At 42.8% G+C, this 18,518-nt stretch overlaps 4 protein-coding genes across 4 annotated transcripts; 2 read left to right on the top strand and 2 right to left on the bottom strand.

The window, feature by feature from the left end:
- Window positions 1-363: 363 nt before the first annotated feature.
- On the bottom strand, window positions 364-1,386 carry EAF01_002657 (uncharacterized protein; the record flags this gene model as incomplete). The annotated part of the gene is made up of 1 exon (XM_038910910.1): window positions 364-1,386. One exon carries the CDS (start codon window positions 1,384-1,386, stop codon window positions 364-366), a length of 1,023 nt encoding a protein of 340 aa, XP_038773832.1.
- A 3,736-nt stretch (window positions 1,387-5,122) lies between these two features.
- EAF01_002656 (uncharacterized protein) lies at window positions 5,123-6,824 on the bottom strand (the record flags this gene model as incomplete). The annotated part of the gene is made up of 2 exons (XM_038910909.1): window positions 5,123-5,240; window positions 5,305-6,824. 2 exons carry the CDS (start codon window positions 6,822-6,824, stop codon window positions 5,123-5,125), a joined length of 1,638 nt encoding a protein of 545 aa, XP_038773831.1.
- A 2,742-nt stretch (window positions 6,825-9,566) lies between these two features.
- On the top strand, window positions 9,567-10,620 carry EAF01_002655 (uncharacterized protein; the record flags this gene model as incomplete). Its single annotated transcript, XM_038910908.1, has 4 exons — window positions 9,567-9,665; window positions 9,742-10,210; window positions 10,389-10,421; window positions 10,475-10,620. The coding sequence occupies 4 exons, from the start codon at window positions 9,567-9,569 to the stop codon at window positions 10,618-10,620; spliced, it is 747 nt and encodes a 248-aa protein (XP_038773830.1).
- A 3,104-nt stretch (window positions 10,621-13,724) lies between these two features.
- Window positions 13,725-13,913, top strand: EAF01_002654 (uncharacterized protein; the record flags this gene model as incomplete). Its single annotated transcript, XM_038910907.1, has 1 exon — window positions 13,725-13,913. The coding sequence occupies one exon, from the start codon at window positions 13,725-13,727 to the stop codon at window positions 13,911-13,913; it is 189 nt and encodes a 62-aa protein (XP_038773829.1).
- Between the last annotated feature and the right edge of the window lie 4,605 nt (window positions 13,914-18,518).

Raw genomic sequence — 18,518 nt, 5'->3', positions numbered from 1 at the left:
GTCATCAATGACGTAATGCGGCTGTGTCTCAAACCCTCCAAATCTAGCTGGAGTGCGCAGGTACGAATGTTGATATGCTTATACTAGGTATGAAGAGATCGCCACTGACGAACAGATCGTAGCGATCTCTCCTGACGATATATCTGACTGTAACTACTAGGCAATCAAATCGATCATTGAATTTATATCAAGTGACAGGCAGAATAAACATTTGTAGGGAGTTGAAAAGATGTTATAATATTAAATAGCTATATATGTTTGGTTGGAGATACATGACTTCTCGTAAATAAATACAGATTCCGAAAGATCTTTTCTTAATGGTGAACCCCTCCCTATCTTGAATATGGTTGAAAAAATAGTCTATCAATGATTTACTTTAAGCTGCATCAATTTGACCTTTGACTGGAGAAGTTCCCACACTGCGTTCCCCCTGGGCACGGAGTCATCGTCTGTGTGTGTAAACGAGCGATGCTCCCAAGGCGGACAGTAGCTAGGCATTTTCTTTAATAAATCTCTCTGCACACACTGTAGCATCTTTGTCGCTTGAGACTCTGGATCCATTGCACTCCAGTCCAGCTCCACGAACTCTGATCTATCCGCTTGCTCTGATTTGTCCTCCGCATCGTAGTACAAAACGATGTCCTGTAATTCATAGCCCAGATAAATGTGAGAATCAATAGCGTCAAAAATGTTGGTCCAGCTGAATGTCGAGGTTTCGTCTTGAACCAAGCAGCCAGGGTTATAGTTACTGAAGTTGCAGATATTGAATGCACGAGAAATGCCATTTGTCGTGGCGAGTTGCCTTAAGAAGCCATCGTGTACCCTTCGGCCCCATCCATCGGGGGTTAATCGTATAATATCGGTATCAAAATTGCACCATATCTTTGCTTGTCTTTTCTCGCTTTCGTAAATATCCTGTCGGAAGCAGAGAGAGTAATGTTTCAAAGCCTCCTCTCTTGATTCTTTGCATGCGTACAGGACATCTGGTGCAGGTGTGCTTGACATAAAGAGAGGGGGACCAGATTGGTAAAAGTGGTTCAACTTTACATCGAACTCAACATCGACTCTCCGCTGCTGTTTACATGCCATGCCCCAGATCAACAGTCTGATCTCGGTAGGAAGGTTTCCAAAACAGGTAAAAGTGGTTGCGGCAATGTTTGATCTGTCACTTCTGGCTCTGCGGTCATTCTTTGGAGATATTTCCTCAAATGATAATGCCGGAGATGGCGGCGCCTGTGGCACGGTACCAAAACTTTCGACTTGATACTCGAACTCGTCGATGTATGGAGGTGACGGGGGTGCCATCTCAATGTGCTTGGTCTTCAAATCTTGCATCACATCTGATCGAAATCGAGAAAATCTTTGTGATAATGTATTCATCTTCATGGTCAAAGCAAAGCTGGTGTGTAGGGACTAGATCTCTTGTCCTCTGATGTATGTGTGACTGCTAATCACAAGAGTTGTAAGGTGGGGTGATGTATAACTTGAGTCGAGTGGTTGTGCTACTATGTTAACAATCAAATGCGATGTGGAAGGTGTCAAGCTGGATAGTTATATAGAAGATTCAAGAGTGTATACGGAGACTTCAGCATAAGCTGGGGGAACCAAGCCTTTTCACTTGCAGCTGAGAGCATGCATGACCCCGCCCTACAACTAGTAGCAGCAGCTCATAGCCCACGTACGCCACCGGTCATTGTCCCAAGAGATTCCGACTCGCGATGTGGACTTTTTCCGTCCCTAGGTGGACTCGCCAAGTAAGGTTTAGAGATTGAAGAAAGCAGGGAGGTATCCAAAGTCGATCATCCAATATATCAGCTAGATTCATGATCGGTCCTAGAAAAATCGAAACTGATAGCATGAATCATTCCTCTCATTTCCAGATTTTTAAAATGCGATCGTCGAGTATGGGTTAGAGAGAGTGGCCTTTGCATGATTCTGGCGAATTTAGCGTGGAAGCTATTCAATGTCGGCGAACGCGGAGGCCGATACCACCGACCTTTCCTGCATTCACACCAATCGCAATCATGTAAAATTCTAAAATTACCTGTCATGCATGTTACCCACAATTCAAACTCTGGCGGAAAACTCAACCTCATCATAAATATGGTCATCATCATCAGATTGGTCTCTGGATTCCATGACTAAGACGCAAAATCAGTCAAGAGACGTCGGGAGGTTTTTCCCCAATTTCCACCCTGCCGGAGTACTCCTTTAACATTTATCACGAGAGCACGGAATTTCCCACATTCCTCCGAGGACCCAGTCGACGGCTTGTTCAGTTGTTGGAGGGACAAGCGAGGGTGTTCCCGATCTGTCAGATGGTACAGGAGGGACCTACGATACTTTGTCCATACTAGGTAGGCGAGGTAGGCGAAGTAGGCGAGGTACACAGGTAGTACACAGGTAGTACACACACAAACTTGGAATATATAATACCATGTACATACGTAGCTACATACATACATACATACACACATACATACACACATACATACACACATACATACACACATACATACACACATACATACACACATACATACATACATACATACATACAATACACACATACGCAACTAGAACGAGTCGGATGGATTCCGCCAGTTAGACCCAAGTCACGAAAGCCATCCATCAATACCTATGATCGAAAGACTTTTTTTTTCCAACATCCATCCCATCCCACATCGCACATTACTCTACTCGAAATCATATCCTGAAACCGTTTAAAAAAGAAGACAAGCACATCGAATAAAATCGAATCTTCCGGTGTGTGATGTACATGTCGTTTGAGACCAAATAAGGTTCACATTAAAGGTTCTTATATTATGGATGTGGAAGGGTTCACTCATTCTTAAGGTTTGAGGGTCTCTACCGGTAGTATTTCTGGTATGGACCGGATGAGCCAGTACCTATCGATTGGGGTTCACCCCAAAGGGAACGCTTTGACCAACGGAACGGTTAAAGCTGTTTAAACGCTGTTTTTGGCATAATTCTATTCTCCAGGGGTATTTCAGACTCACTTACCCAGTAATTAAAGGTGCCTAGTAGGTGAAGGTGGCTAGTAATCTTATCAAATCAGTGATACCGGTATAGCCTACAGCCATCAAAATTCAGACACCATCAAGGACATCATCCATTCTGGGGGATAGCATAGAGAAGGGGAAAAAAGGACGGAAATCTGATCAGCTTTTGCATACCTGCTAGAAAATGTTCAATAATTTGATTGTCGCTTTCAATTTTAATATACGATAAACCTGCAAATAAGCTTCAATTAAGCTTCAAATAATCAAAAGCTAATGATCATGTTGGTCTCTTGACATTTTACATTTGCCATTCATTGGCATTCTTTTCATTTGTTGATGTCGTTGATAGAAGAGGTCGGAGAGGTCGTTGGCAGGTGAACTCCTTCAAAAAAGTCCTCGTGGAACCCGCCCCCGCCCCCCAAGAATCCCAAATCACATCATATGATCATACATTGAAACCAGTAGAACTTATACCTACATATGAAACCTAATAAAAACACTCTTGCCGTGCACAAATGATTCCGCAAAACCTCCAGCATGATGATTTTCCCACAGACCCTAAAACCGTAACTGCATCACTGTACAAAAAATGGTGCTGATAGCCTTAACAACCACGTTGTACCCAAGGAGATAAATAACAGGTATTTTCAATTTCTATGATATCACTTGTGATAGCTCAATTAATGCAATCAACATCGGCCGGTAGACTGGCTCCGTATCAGATTGCGCTTTGTGGAGCTTCCCCGTCGTTCCATTTCCATCTGAAGGCTAGATGAAACGTTGTACAAGTGTACTCTCTTAGAGCCTGAATGCATTTTCATGCATTTGTGTGGCGTCGCAGTGACACCCTCCTTTTGGTATCGCTCTTGCTGGACCAATTGAAAAAGTATGGAAAGGCGAGATCTGTTTTTACGGAGGGATGTCCTACTCCTTCTTACATTGCTTCAAAATCTTGGCCACCAGCATATACCCTTTGTTTTGCATATGCAAAATGCAGTCCTGGAAGATACGTGAAGGGGGGCAGTGAGAGGTTATTGAATGTAGCTGCTGTGGAAGATATTGTATAGGTAGTGAGAAGCTACAGTAGTCCGACGTACCCAGTAATCGGTAAGACTGATACAACTTTGACATGGTGGGATAGTCGATTCACCAATTTTTGAGTCCAAAACTGTCAAATCTATTATACACAATTGGAGCAGGCGCAAGTGTCCCAGGAAACGAGAGCCGAATGTGGTCGGGGATGTTTAGCGCCAAGATTGATCAAAGAAACTAATAATCATCTTTTCTGAAGCTGATGTCGTCAATCGTCTTAACAATCGTAACAAGTTTCAGGTAGGGTCAAGCTTCAATGAAAAGGCTGGGCTTGCAATCTGATTGGAAGCGAATCTATACATAGTAGAAAGAAACATACACTTAACATCAGACGTGTATCAGCTTCTCCATCCCGCAGTCGCGCTTGTAGGTATTGCATGATCGTTCCTCCCCACAATGCCATGCAGTCGCTCACAAAGCCTTTTTCGGTTTTGAAGGGGCTCGATCCAAGACGGGCAAAACTCGCCTCAAACATCAGGAAAATTATAGCCGAGTTTCAAATACTTCTATTCTTGGTAACTAATGTAGCTCAGGCGGGCTATTTTTGATGCACATAAATACATCGAAAATGATTACCCGCGATGCCAATCATGCTTTGGCATAACTGACCGTGAATTCAAGGATTTTCGTTGCTTCAAAATCCCCACATATTCCATTTTGGCGGGTGTGGATGGTGCATTTTGATGTAAGTTGAAGGCGGCACGTATTGCTTGTCAGTTGTCCATGAAACTCCACACGATCAATTATTGAGTGGAGTAATAATTGTGGGTAGATGAGCAAGATAGAGGCACGCCCGATCTATGCGGCACCATCGATCTCACATAAGTGTGCTGTGGTCCATATGAGGAGCGACTTACTGGCGTGAAAATTTTCTTGGGATTTTCATCGCGAGAAAGTTGGCGTCGTGCAACTATCGTGCTATCGTATCAGCAGGGTAAATATTTACCTGTGAGCAGAAACGTTTCATTCTCTTTGATGTGTCGAGGTTGCATTGAGTATTGAAACAATCACAATGCGGGCGCTTCGAAACATTCTCTTCGCAGCTTCATGAATGCAGACTGCTTGTGAGGAAAGGTGATTTCTCGCTCTTTGACGAAGCCAGCTTCTTGCAAATGTGAGATAAACCTAGGGTAAGTTAGAGAGAAGGACTATGATGAAAGCAAGAAAAGCTAGAGAAACAGAGAAATACCTCTCGTTGTCCACTCTCGGCTCAAGCACAAAGGAATTAGTCCTGTAATCCTGTACCAGAGCCCAGTGCGCCAAAGCAGTGATCCAGCATTGCACCCTATGCTTTCCCCGGTATTCAGGTTCACCAACCAGAACATGAACACCACGATCAAAATCTCCTACGCTATCGCCTACATGTTTCCCAAGGATATCTTCTTTTGCCCAATACAATTCAAAGTATCCAAAGGGCTTACCGTCCCAGAGACCAATGACGGGGAACGAATGATTAGATGTCAGATTGGCTTTGAGAAATTCTTCCTGTGTAGCGATTGGACCAGAGCAGCCCCAAAATCTATCAACCCGAGGGATATTCATCCAGCGGTTTAAAAGCTGGAGATCTGTCATTTCAGTTGTATCGTCTATTTGATCTGTGATGGTGCGAGAGTGTACAGTTTGCGAATCTGCGGACAAGCATGCCCCAATAGAGGAGATCGCCGTGCTCTTGGCATGGTCTTGGAAGAGTGATAAGCTTGAGGCTGGACCGTTATACACCACAGGCTTGGAGGACAAGGAAGCGACTCGAAAAGACAAGTATTGCCCTACACTAGGGATGTAACGTGTATAAAATGTTTCGCCTTGGCGGGGTGGCTTGGGACGCAGGGGATGGCGCACACCTGATGTGTTCGTATATTGGGTCGGAGGTGGTGGATAATATGTCGGCAAATGGCTTCCAGATGAGAAAGGACCAATGGAAGCTGGTGACCATGGCCCTGAAGAAGTAAATGAATCAGTGGAATCTCTCTTATTGGCGGGAGACTGGTTGCTTGCTATATCACGGATAGGTGAGCCCGGTCGGCTGCTCTGCGGGGAAGCTAGAGATAGATTCGGGCTGAAAGTAAAAAGGAATAGCCGTGCCGACAGTTGCCAGAATGCTCTCCTTGAAGTGAACATGTTTGACCATCCCTCGGGTGTATTCTCATCTATTGCGAGGCCAACTGAACAATCATCCGATGTAATTAACCCCATTCTTTCAAGCTTTTGTATCAAGTTGCGACCCCGCAGCACACCTTCTCTCCTAATATGTATGCGCCAATCTGCCTTTGGCTTTCCAGCATCAGGTGTCTTTTTTGAAGCGGCTGTGGTAACATATGGGGACGGTTCTGGTAGGTGGAAATACCAGTATAATGTTGCCCAGAGCATCATCGCGATCTGCCGAGTGGGGCTGATAGGAGCTTTGAAATCATTGCTCGAGGGGTTCGAAATGGAAGAAATAAAGAGGCTATCATTGCGTAAAGTTGGAATTCTGAAAGGGTGTATGTGTCGATGCCGTTCCGCTGGCGCATCTTGGAGCTCTATAGCCTCAGAATCGCTGTTTAAAGGATGTTCATCCGAACAATCCTCGGTCTGGATAATGACAGTCCAGCCAGCAGGGAAGATGCTGCTATGTGTGTTCAGCTCATTAGCCTTAAAAAAGAAGCCTCCAAAAACAGGGTTGACTGTTATATGGTAGCCATTTGGCAGATGCACAATCGTAGAGACCATATCCTTTGACTATGGTACACAATCGACGCGACCGGAAGTTTTACTGCTTGCTTGAACGCGATAGTACCTATTTATTTCGCATTGATCATTAGTTATAAGAACAGTGCAGAGCAAAATAAATATCTTGGAGAGCATGTCTGGCGGCAGGTGTGGAGGGGTAGCACGACGAGGTGAAGTGGGGTGTTGTTGGTAATGCGAACTTCTCGAGTGGAACGATGAGAGGGCCACAAGAGACGCTAGTCACTCAAATCACTGGGTAGGTAGTCAGTACTAATAAGGATTTCGTTACTCTGTGTATCATGCGGTTCCTTGTGAGTCCACTTCTCTTGAAAGTCTCGGGATGATTCTGATAAATCAATTGTCCTTCATAGGTCGCCGGTGCATTCAGATGATTGTTATATGAGCAAAAAGTGGGTTGAAGAGACACTGGTGGCATGGACTGCCTCGAGAACTACTCGTGCTAGCTGGGTAGATCAGCGCATCATTCTTGGCCTTGGCCTTGGTGGGGGATAGGGTAGGATAGGGTTCTCTATCCACGGAAGACTTCCCTGGCTCGAGCCTGGACTCTGAATTGAAGTGACTGTTATAAATAGATATGCATCACTTTATTAATAATGAGAAGAGTCGTATCTGACATTCGATATATAAATGCAGGCAACAGTCGTCTAATATAGGAGGTTTGGACAAACTATAAAAGATTCGCGCATTCTGAAATTCTAGATTTTTACCTCGAGTAACATGATGTATCATGAAATGAACTTCATACCTAGCCTCCTAGTACTGTATCTACCAATCAGTACGAATGGAATTTGGTGAGTACAAGCTTTCTCCAATCACAACGCCGACGTGTATCAGAAAGGAAGCCAGCCCTGGCGTTGAGTACATATACGTCATAATATGGAAATGTATCAAGTTACTTCTAACTTATTGACTTTGTCGTTCAATATCCAACCACTAGTGGGTAGGGAAATTTGTTTGACCACGATTTACAGCAGAATGTGATGGAAACGAATCACTGCAATGGCACGGAATCATTTCCACCATTTCATGTATCCAATGTTTAATCAAGACTTGCAGATCAACCAGACTCAATGCGAGCTCTTCCGCCGTTCCTGTACGACTGTCTGAGGTGAGTTGTCAATAAATCGAAGAATGACAAAGCTAATGTTTGCAAGTACATACCATAACGCTGGGTTTGAGGTAACATATCTAATGAGTGATATATCTGCACGCTGTCTAGCTCGTGTAAGCTAGGTAGGCCAGATCAATCTATGATCTACAGCTGCACAAGCCAACAAGCCAACAAGCCAATTGACATAAGTTATATCACCGTCGCTAGATGGAGGGGTATAATGATTACGTGATCAACAGCAGATTGATAACGATGTATTATTTGAACCTGCCTAAGGTTTTGAGACCTACTACCTCTGCCGTCTGTGAAGGGAAGTTTACATAAAACTAGGTATACACAATGCTCTATAGGGTGACTATACTGACAAAGTAGCTATTTTTGACTCGTATGGAGTCAGGACAATCCAGAATGTTTTTTCTTTCAATGTTAAAGGGGGTTCGTTCCCCCGACGCTTTTGTTGACTACATCAGGTATGAGGTTACATTTCGAATGTCTGCAAACCGAATGATATGCCCACCCCCTGAACCAAGGTAATCTATTTAGGATGTCAGATCCACTAATTGATAGCAGATGTATCTTAAAAGATTGGGTAGGATGAGATATGAGACCTAGTATCTCTGGGATGGTGAGTGGCAGCTTCTCAATTACAGTCAATAGCAAAATCTGTTTGGTGTATATTTACACGAGTCCAGTGGTAAAACCTACTCATTACTTCATAGGGTGCATGAGACTCGGAGCAGTACCGGCATAGACTTCTTCTTGCTGTCAACATTTTATCAGAACCAGATAATCATCTCAGGCCAAGCATGGCTGATTCCTTTGATCGCCTTACAAAGCATTGCCCAAAATGGTAACACCTGCCTTTAGATATCAAAACAGTTGTTGCAGCAGGGATTAGATGCGGAAATTCGACTTTTGTAAGATTTCCTTTCATGGGGGTTTAACTTCGTTTCCCCTGCGAATGAATATGTATTTTGGGGTGGTGCAGATATAGGTGTGTAGAATCTCTGCGTCACCCATTGACTCATGAATATGCCGCCCGTAGCGACATTTAAGTCGTTTTTTGCAGAGTATCAACACGGCTCCGCAGGGTCTTCTGTGCAACTGAGGATTCTTTGAGGTAATCCGAGTTAAGCGGGTGGTTTCGGCGTCGGGAGTCTATCCGATATCAGTTACCCCGAACTTGCAGATGGCCGGTATACGCTTCCGGTCAACCCAGTACATTACTTGACTAGGATTCAGTCCTTTTTACCATAGAATCATTGGTAAAGAAAACGCTGCTGCCATCACTTTGTCCCAACCAAATTGAACCAATGTTTGTCACCCCTGCCATATGCATCACTTTCTACTTACGCCAAATGCTATGAAAATTAGACGCCGATGATATGCATCGAGAGATGCGGGCTTCACAGACCCGAAGGTGGCACTGGCCAATCTTTTGAATCTTGTAAACCCATAACTTGCCACCCTTTTATACGTAAAGCCCTGCAGGCAACGCGGCTACCTAATATTGCTACAATGGTCCCGTAAGTTCGCTATGAGTATCGCAATTCTCTCCATCCATACTGCACGTCCAGTCTTTAAAAAGCGGAAACTCGACAAGCCCCGTCATGTCTTCACCTGATCTAGGCCCTTTGGCAATGAGTCAAACAAAAGATGACCTCGTCAAGCATTTAAACATTAGTGCGGAGACGTATACCCTGATGGCGGTAAGCATTCATTTCAACCAAACTAACCCCGTTGACTCGACCTCATCATTGCCAAATTGAGAAGCTTAATCAATAGAGTGCTTACTTATCTTGGCCACCACTTCAGAAAGAGACAGATACGGTCTATAGGTGGCTCATTTCGGAGAAATGCCACCTCAAGAAGAACTGCAAAGGAAAACCTCCGTACGATTGGAGCGATATTGTTGAGAGATCGAAGGATGAAGCAATGAAGCTGATAGTCCAAAATGGTACTGATAAAACGGCATACTACTGGAACTTAGCCAAGCCGACTCTCGATTGTCCAAACTGGATAGCAAGATGGTTCTTATATCACAAATTTCGCTATCGAGATGGTAGGAACAGAAATATTAGGGCCGATAGTAGGGACAATGCTTCCTACAATTCCACGATCCCTTCGCATCACCATCACCAAAATCACCACCACTCGCATCATTCATACCCTTCACATCATAGACATGTACCAGTACAGGTAGATGAGCAATACAGCCACTCTTCGTACTATTCAAGTGCGTCCATGAATTCAGGTATGTGTGATGGCTTCTATCCACCAAAATTATCCACCCGAGCTAGAAGTAAAGAAATGATGTCTGTGTGGAACGTATGCACGCCATTTATCTCCCATGAAAGACCCTCTGTGCAGCATTTTGCCACTAGTCAATGAGTTAAACCATGGTTTTGGAGCTTCATTCTAACTGCCGACAGGAGACAGTCAGGGATACGACTATTCTTCCACTGGTGTGTACCCTCCCCGCTTCGCCACTACCTAGGGTACTAACGTATCTTTTCAGAGCCTAGCTCATCTACTGGTGGCTACGCCACCTACTCATCTAGTCAGGCATATCCACCATCGTCGTCGTATGCAACTTATTCGTCATCGCCGATCACCCGGGTGACCGGGCAGACGAAGCCATACGATCCAGTTAGAGATCTTTAGTCGCCCGGAGTACGAGACGCGGCTATATGTGGCATACCGCACACGAAGACATGATGTTATGAGTTTTTTTTGTTACGATAGGATGAAGTTCATGGCAGGCATGAATGCGAGGGACGCCGGGATGAATTGTTACGATAATCGTGGCAATATAGTTACTTGTTCGGTTATTGAGGAATCATTGGTCGACGTTTTACAACATGGAGTTTCATCTATTTTACTGCTGGGGAGGCATGTATACGAGTGTTCTCTAGGTCAGAAATTGACTTCAAAAGTGTTTTAATATCATAATATCAATACCATCTTCAACCACACCCTCTTGTGCAACCTGCTGATGCTTGTCTCAAGCATTATTCATACTAGTGGTGGAATGGAGTTAGGTATATCTAAATTCAAAGCACTCATACAAGCTTTGTGCACTAGAGGCATTCGTATTCCTACGCTAGACCATCTTGACGTATATTATTGCATGGTTTGTGAGTAAAAGTGTGGAAGCCCGTGTTCCTACTAAATTACAAAACTGGGAAACTTGGATGGCGGTACTGTATAGAGGGTCCAAAAACTTCCTGTCTTGGGTGGTTAGCCATGTTAAAGCCTCACATCTTCTACACAGCCTGAATAGTCAGACTCAAAGTATCTAAGAGCATGCAACTACATAATGAGGTAACAACCAATCAGAATCTCATTTCCAAGTATAGCCGCCACTTACAATAACTTAAACCTCGATTCGATTCGAATAAAACATAATGCGCCGCAAAAAAGAAACGAAACGAACATAAAATACCATCAATACCTCGAATTTCCTCGCTTCTGCGTAATATATTATACATACGATCTCCTGTTGAGCAGTAGTCATAAGCTAAGCCCCCCTTTAATTTCCTCCCACGCGATCAAGGTTACACATGCACGACGCGATTATCCGAGCCACCAGTACGTTCTGGGATAGTTCTCCAGCGATCCGGTAATTTCCGTGCATCGAGTAGCAGTGCGGTGCAGTGTGGCGAGTGGTGAGTCGGCGAGCCCCATGTCTTGGGGAATCATGTCGAGTAATGTTGGGTTCTTTGGAGTAGTGTGACTGGACCCTTTGTACTGTCAACCTTTGGTTGTCCAGGGTCTTTTTGCTGCAGAAAGGTTCCCTAAATGGTAGTTTTTGTGTCTCCTCATCTAGCTAGTACTATTAATGTTGGATGAATAAATCTTACATGATTTGAAATTGGAAGCTAATGGAAGTCTAAAGAGAGTTCTGGATTACCATTTGCTTAGCTAGATATATAGCTCAGCATGGCTCACAGTTTTCTAGAGAAATCTAGTGTTCTAAAGAGCTCTTCAAGTAAGGTCCATCGGAGGGACAATGGTAGTATGCAGTCTCTTCTAACCCCGTGGTCTCAACATGCAGTGTAAACTGAACCCAACGATACACAAGTTATGATTCATATAAGATCGATTTAGAGTTTCTATAGGCTGTACAGCTACTCGATCCTTGCTTTTGGAATTAGGTATGCAGTTAGGCGTAACTTTGAAGCATGGCTCCGGATTCACAAGATCATGGGAGTTTCTCAGATCCGATCATCCAGTGATCCCGAGTCTAGATATTACGGTTCAGGCTATTGAAGACCTTGTCCTGTCCCTGCATGCATACGGTATATTTCCCCGCTTTATTACACTAGTATGTCATAGAAACTTGGAGAACCGGACCCTATTGTGGGAATCCCAACTGTTCTGGAACTTGTCGACACAACGGCTCCCAACCATTGTTTTGAAGGTCTTTGCTAACTAGATTGTGCTTACTGTTATGAAGATGAATACACATATCATTATAGAGAATGCTTAATGCAGAATTACATTAATTGTGAGACAAGTGCCTGGATGATTAAGTCAAAGTGGTTTTCAGGCACCATCTTGGAAGTATCTGGCAATACATGTTGACTCGCGTAGAGCTGCCTGAATAAATAGATGGGCATTTCTTCTCACTTTGATCACATTCGATCTCCACATGGCTTGTTTAACAGCCCACGCCCAGGTCCATGCTATTCCTACAACAACCCGATCATAAGAGTTGAGATCTTGAATATTACACATGCGATATTTTTACTAGTAGTATGTACGTGATACATGGTGTTAACTTACTCAATGTACCTCATTATCCCATTTTTATATGGGCTATAACCCTTTCTACTTCAGGGTAACTTCAACGTCTTCCTCAAAGCTTAATAAGAACTGAAATGCCATTCCCATGTTCGTTTTTAATATATGGAATATCTAGGTGTTGAGTTCGATACAAATATTAGGGGTAATTGGACCTAGTACAGTTATAAGAGGTGATTGTTCGACTGAACGGCATTGGGAGTATTTAATAGCAATAAAAGTTTGGTTATAAGCAGTGGTAGACCGATTTGACCGTTCAGGTATGAAACCTGTCTTGTATGTGGAGCGTGGTGTTTCCAAGGAAGGAGAGCCTGGTAGCTCTGCTAAACTTCCTAAATATTCTGAGAACCAGTGCATTTATCAAACTTGTAAAGAACTCATGTTGTCTCCGGATATTCTCCTTTAGCTGTCAAGTCATAGGAGATGACAAGCGAGGACCATTATTCGTGTTCGTTCGGACAAATATCAAATCCATGATTGATTTTCTGGTAAGAACATGATCGCCGAGTTTTTATTCTCATTGACTGACTGTATCGAAATCATCCAATCTTGATTGTAAATGATAATGATGTGATGTGATATCGGTATGGGTGAATGCATTATTTGCTGCTGAATACTGTGTCACTGACGTATTTTGGTGTAGCGAAGACAGCGCGACTGATCTTTCTCCGTGGAAATAGCTCAATATTATTAGTATTATGGATGAAATCCCAGATCAAATCAAACTCCTATCCCCTGCATGGTTGAATCCCAATTCAATCCTGAAGCCACTTATTCACGGTAGAAGGAGGCTTAATATTAATATCTGTACGAGGATCAGATTACACGCACTCCTGAAGCCTGACATGATACAGTGGCATACAGTGGCATACAAGTGACACTATTTTTGCAATTCATTTGCAGTTGTGAAATTCCTCCTCCACAACACAAGAAAAGTTTCTACCAGAGATGTTACAACTCACATGTCATATATGGCCCAAGTATGTGATTCAGCTGTTGCTACGCTCGAAGAGCCTGCCGAGTATATCTATTTCCAGGACAAGATGCATCATAGAGAAATGGATAACGGGCGAGTAATCAATCGAAATGGAAGACGAGTTCCTATAAGCATTACCTGCAGTCAATCATCAGCAAATATGTTTAGAAAGTAGTATTTCCTTGAATGGTCCTATTGAATGAGATTGTGTATGTGCTAATCTAGAATTCATGGAAATCTAGGTCGAGTGGAAGGTTACAGTTAGAAGTCGAATGACTCAGCATTCAACATGCGTATCTAGTGGGTACTACCTACCTAGGTAAGATCTTACTTGGTACGTACTTCTAGAATAGGAGTAGATTGTCCCTGTCCATGCGAAACATAAATTCAATGTCAAATAAATTCGTCTTTCCTAAGGGGAAGGAGAAGAAGGGAACATCAAAGTTTTATATTATTTAATCACAACAGTAGATTTTATTCTCGCCACTTTGGTCCTGAAATTCATTTGCCACGAGGATTGGCACAACGAGATCTTCACATTTATTACTCCAGTGAGGGAGGGAATTTGGCAGGCTATTACGAATTCTTATTTGCAGATACCAATATCACCAGTCAAAATGCTTGTTATCGAAAGTCCTCATGTATACAGCTAAGATTCCCCAGATTCTCTCGTGAAAAGCTGCCATACTCATTATTTATTTGGGTTAAAAGAGTCAAATTTCAAGTGAACGGAAGTTTCCAACATCTACTTTACATTCGGCAGACACGAGCACTGCAGTTATGAGCTAAATCGGCTTCTTCAGTGCTGTAGGAATGCAAGAGTATCAGCATCTATCTTACATTGGGAAGAAGGCATGGCGGCCAACATGGTCAACAACTTTGAGTGGAGGATCGGAAATCAGATGTTGCCGGTTATAATCAGAATATTGTCGCACAAGTCTTGGCTGTTCAGTTACAGGCTAACTCCAATTAAACCACACCAAAATCTTCGTGCCGATGCGATGACTAAATGCCAGAATTTATGTGCCGATTCGACGTCTAGATGATTGGAAAACTTGCGGCGCCGGTGCCTATGCCGATCAGGTTTCGGGCCGGGCCGAGCTCACACAACTTTATATGCTCAAATACTTTCCTGCTTATCGTGAGACAACCGCGAGTTTGATCGATTCGACTATCACATTATGAGTGAGGTTCAATATTAGTATTCTCGCTACTGAGTCCTGACATACTTACACGATGATAATATTTGGTTGGAATATAAAGGTCGAGGCCTGTCCAAAAGCCAGGGGCTTTCCGTATTTCGGTTTGATATCTGAAGATGGATAGATGCATCCGAATGAGACCGCATTGTTCGACTTGAAAGAAAGATATAATACAGTATTATACACTTGCCGTTCTTGCGCCTTGAGTAACTCTCCAGTCACCAAGCGATAGAACCCACAGCATGCGCAGGTGTGACCGTGCCATTCCTATTACCTCAAATCTTCTCCAGAAAGAAATATAGACAGCTTTGGATGCTTCGGCTCGAGAATATGACAGAATCTTCGAAGGCTGTCATTCACTACGGATGTTTGGTTCGAAACTACTAATATTGCGTTTTGGATCATTTTTTCCAACTGGTACTGCATAAGAGCGGCAGGGGAGGGTAATGGAACACAGCCAAAATCATATGTTCCAAAATGATAGATTTAGCATCCGGCTCTGAGGCGGGTGGCTTGCCACTTCGATACATACCGACGTGCGACAGATATTGAATCGATTTCCGAAGCAACAATGACCTGCCGCCGACTGATGTGCAGGGGTTTATTCGCCCGAATGTTCATCGATCAAGCTTCAACTGGGGTGATAGCGATGTAGAGAGATTTTCAATCGCTGCACGAGTATAGATACTTGATACTGACCTGAGGCTTCAGTTCTGTTGAATGTATGGGTATCAGAGCAGTTATACTTGTTAGATTGTCACTCAACTACAACTACATCCCAAAGACTCTCATCTCCATTAAATCTATAAGGCACTAGGTACATCTTCTTAGATGAGACCTGACCATGCACTAACAATAATCCCTTGACAGAAGTGCCTTCGAGTTTGTATTCTAATACTTCTTTCCATCTTGAGATTGAAGTTAGCAAGTGAGAAGGCATTCTTTCGATAGCCAAGAAGCTTGGATGGTAATTAGCCGACAGAGGATGCCAAAAGAACAGAACACCACAATACAGAATTAGACTCGGAGATATATTGCTATGAAACTCCTGAACTACCTGATAATAAATTTTTCGCAGAAGTTCACTGACTCTTGAGGTTATTCCAATCGTCTCCTTTATACTTCTATGGCTCACAACAAGTGTAATAGATAAGACAGTGCTTAATTGTTCTGTCAAATATAGAAGTGAGGACTAAAGGCCTTGAGTCTGCACGTGTTTAAGATCAGACAAAAAGTAGTGGCTACAGTTCACAAAATGCCCTCCCAAAGATGGCCCAAACACGAGGAAGATATTCACTGTTTATTTGACCGAACCAAGTTTTAAAAGAGTTTTCGTTGCAAGTTTTTGTAATCACCCCTGTAAAAGCAATATGACTTGTTTTTAAAGAAAATTTCGCTTCAACTTGATTTTCTTGTTGCTATGATGTTGTTATCATACAAAATTTGGGGGATTATTCACTTTAGGTTGAACCGAGACTTGTGATTAGTTCAATTTCGTTGTGACATGCTTCCATGTTTTTCTTTCAAAGAGTTTCTACAAGTACCTATTTGACCCTAAGCTCATAGATAGATTATGTTGATGACAGTATGGAATTCAAAAACACTCAAAATTATCTTAGCAATACACAATCCACCTACTAAAGTTATAGAGATCCAAGAACATGAAACACATACCTGTCTATTGAGATCTCAGATGTATTAGTTATAAAGAAATATCTGCGTGCGTGGGAAATAATAGAAAGTCAGTCATTCTTGGAAAAGCCACACAAGATGGCAGGGAAATGTTTTCATATTCACTCATTTTCATCCTCGGAAATGACTTCAAATTTCATGAGTGGTGAGGGGGGTACTGTTCTTGGTCAAACTTCGTTATTAATATAACAAGAGAAAAAGAATATGTGGTAGTTGTTGCGTGATCTTTATCTGTCCAATATAGATATCTAGAGGCTTCCTCTCCCAAACAAGAAAATAGCCTCTGTATAAACTTGATTCTATTCCTATCTACCTACCAAACAACAAGTTCAAACCAAAGAACGTCGACCATTGAAGATATTCATATCCCCATAGTAATAACAAAGAAACCCCCAGCCTTCCTAAAATGATTGAGAGCCTCAGAACCTTGTTGTCCTCAACCTGAACTGATGTGGATACCGGCTCGGAATGATCCGAGGAGCTTCAATCATCAAGTCTCCTCTGGAAAACCAATAGAAATTTACTATTAGCCGAGGAAAAACTTGCTCAGCACACTTTCCTATTATTTTTCTCGACCGCTTCGAGTTTTTCTTCTTCTTTTTCCTTTTCTTTTTCTTTTTCTTTCCAACGAACCAAGATCACTACGAATGTAAGTACAATTTCTGTCAGCACCTTTCTTGAGGGATTTTAACTGACTGCAAGTGTATAGCGACGTTACAGAACTTGTTTGCACTACAAGCTCCTTGCTCACTTCTCGCTGCCGTCTTCTCGCCATCGTTTTCTCGCAATCGTCTTCTCATCATCGTCTTCTCACAAGCGTCTTCTCACAGTCTTCCCCTCACCGTCATCTTCTCACAATCTGTAAGTCTTCAAACTCTCCTCTTCAAGTCTTTTATCAAACCCCCCACATTGTACTGGCACAGCTCGAATATTGCGCGCTCTCTACCTGTTCTATGCAACTCAATATTCATATTGCACTATAGCAGCAAGAAATTTGAAAGCGCGCTCTCTGCTTTGCTTGTTATGCTATATTTCGTTGTGTCACTTGAAACTGCACATCGAAGAGCACCAAAGGCACTCTCTTCTTGAATTTCCATCTTGTTTTCTGCGTTTTGAGAGAGGATTAACAACTGGCCCACTTTGATCTGTTCTGCCTATGGCAGTATCAGTCAACTTGCCAGTTGAGCCTGTGGTTCAAGCTGCAGCAAAACACTCTCCTCCATCACTTCCCATCCTATCTCCTGCGTTTCGAAAGAAAGATGAACTATTGGTTTATTTTGATCTATTATGCCTGTAGCAGTATCGATAAAACCTCTGGTTGAAGTTTAGCTTTCAGTTGCTCCAGATAAACTCTTTCCTCTCCACTCCTCTTTCCACCGCTGGTTCTTCATGAGAATTTTGAAAACTGGAACTTTTCAGTCGGTCTTGCTTAGGTAGTTTGCTCAGTGTGCGAGGTCAAACTCCACATTGAAGAGCTCCGAAGGACTCTTTTCTTCCACTTCACATCTCACATCTACCTCGTTCTAGCGAAATCCAATAGGTTCAAGTTTTGGTGCCATTGCACCTGTTCAACACTTCTTGAATCATAAGCTTGAATGAACACCATGGGTTCATGTGTTGCTTTCGTCTTGCAATCCTCTTCTCTAACGTAAGTCATGGCGTAATGCGTCTAATGGCGTAATGCGTCTAATTGCGGGGAACCACTCTATTAAAATCTCAATTACTCAACAATCAACTATAATACAATCTCCAGTATCACTTTCAGATTCATCTTCAACTTCTTCTCCAATATCCTCTTCAGTTTCAGTTTCATATTCAATTACTTTCCCTTTCCCTTTTCCTTTTTTCATTGTCTGTACCTTAGTAGCTTTTTCGACTTCCACTAC

Source organism: Botrytis porri (genome assembly GCF_014898465.1).
Source record: "Botrytis porri strain MUCL 3234 chromosome Unknown BPOR_003, whole genome shotgun sequence".
NCBI lineage: Eukaryota > Fungi > Ascomycota > Leotiomycetes > Helotiales > Sclerotiniaceae > Botrytis > Botrytis porri.
The sequence above is the reverse complement of the archived record's forward strand: the minus strand, read 5'-3'. Positions and strand labels throughout refer to the sequence as shown.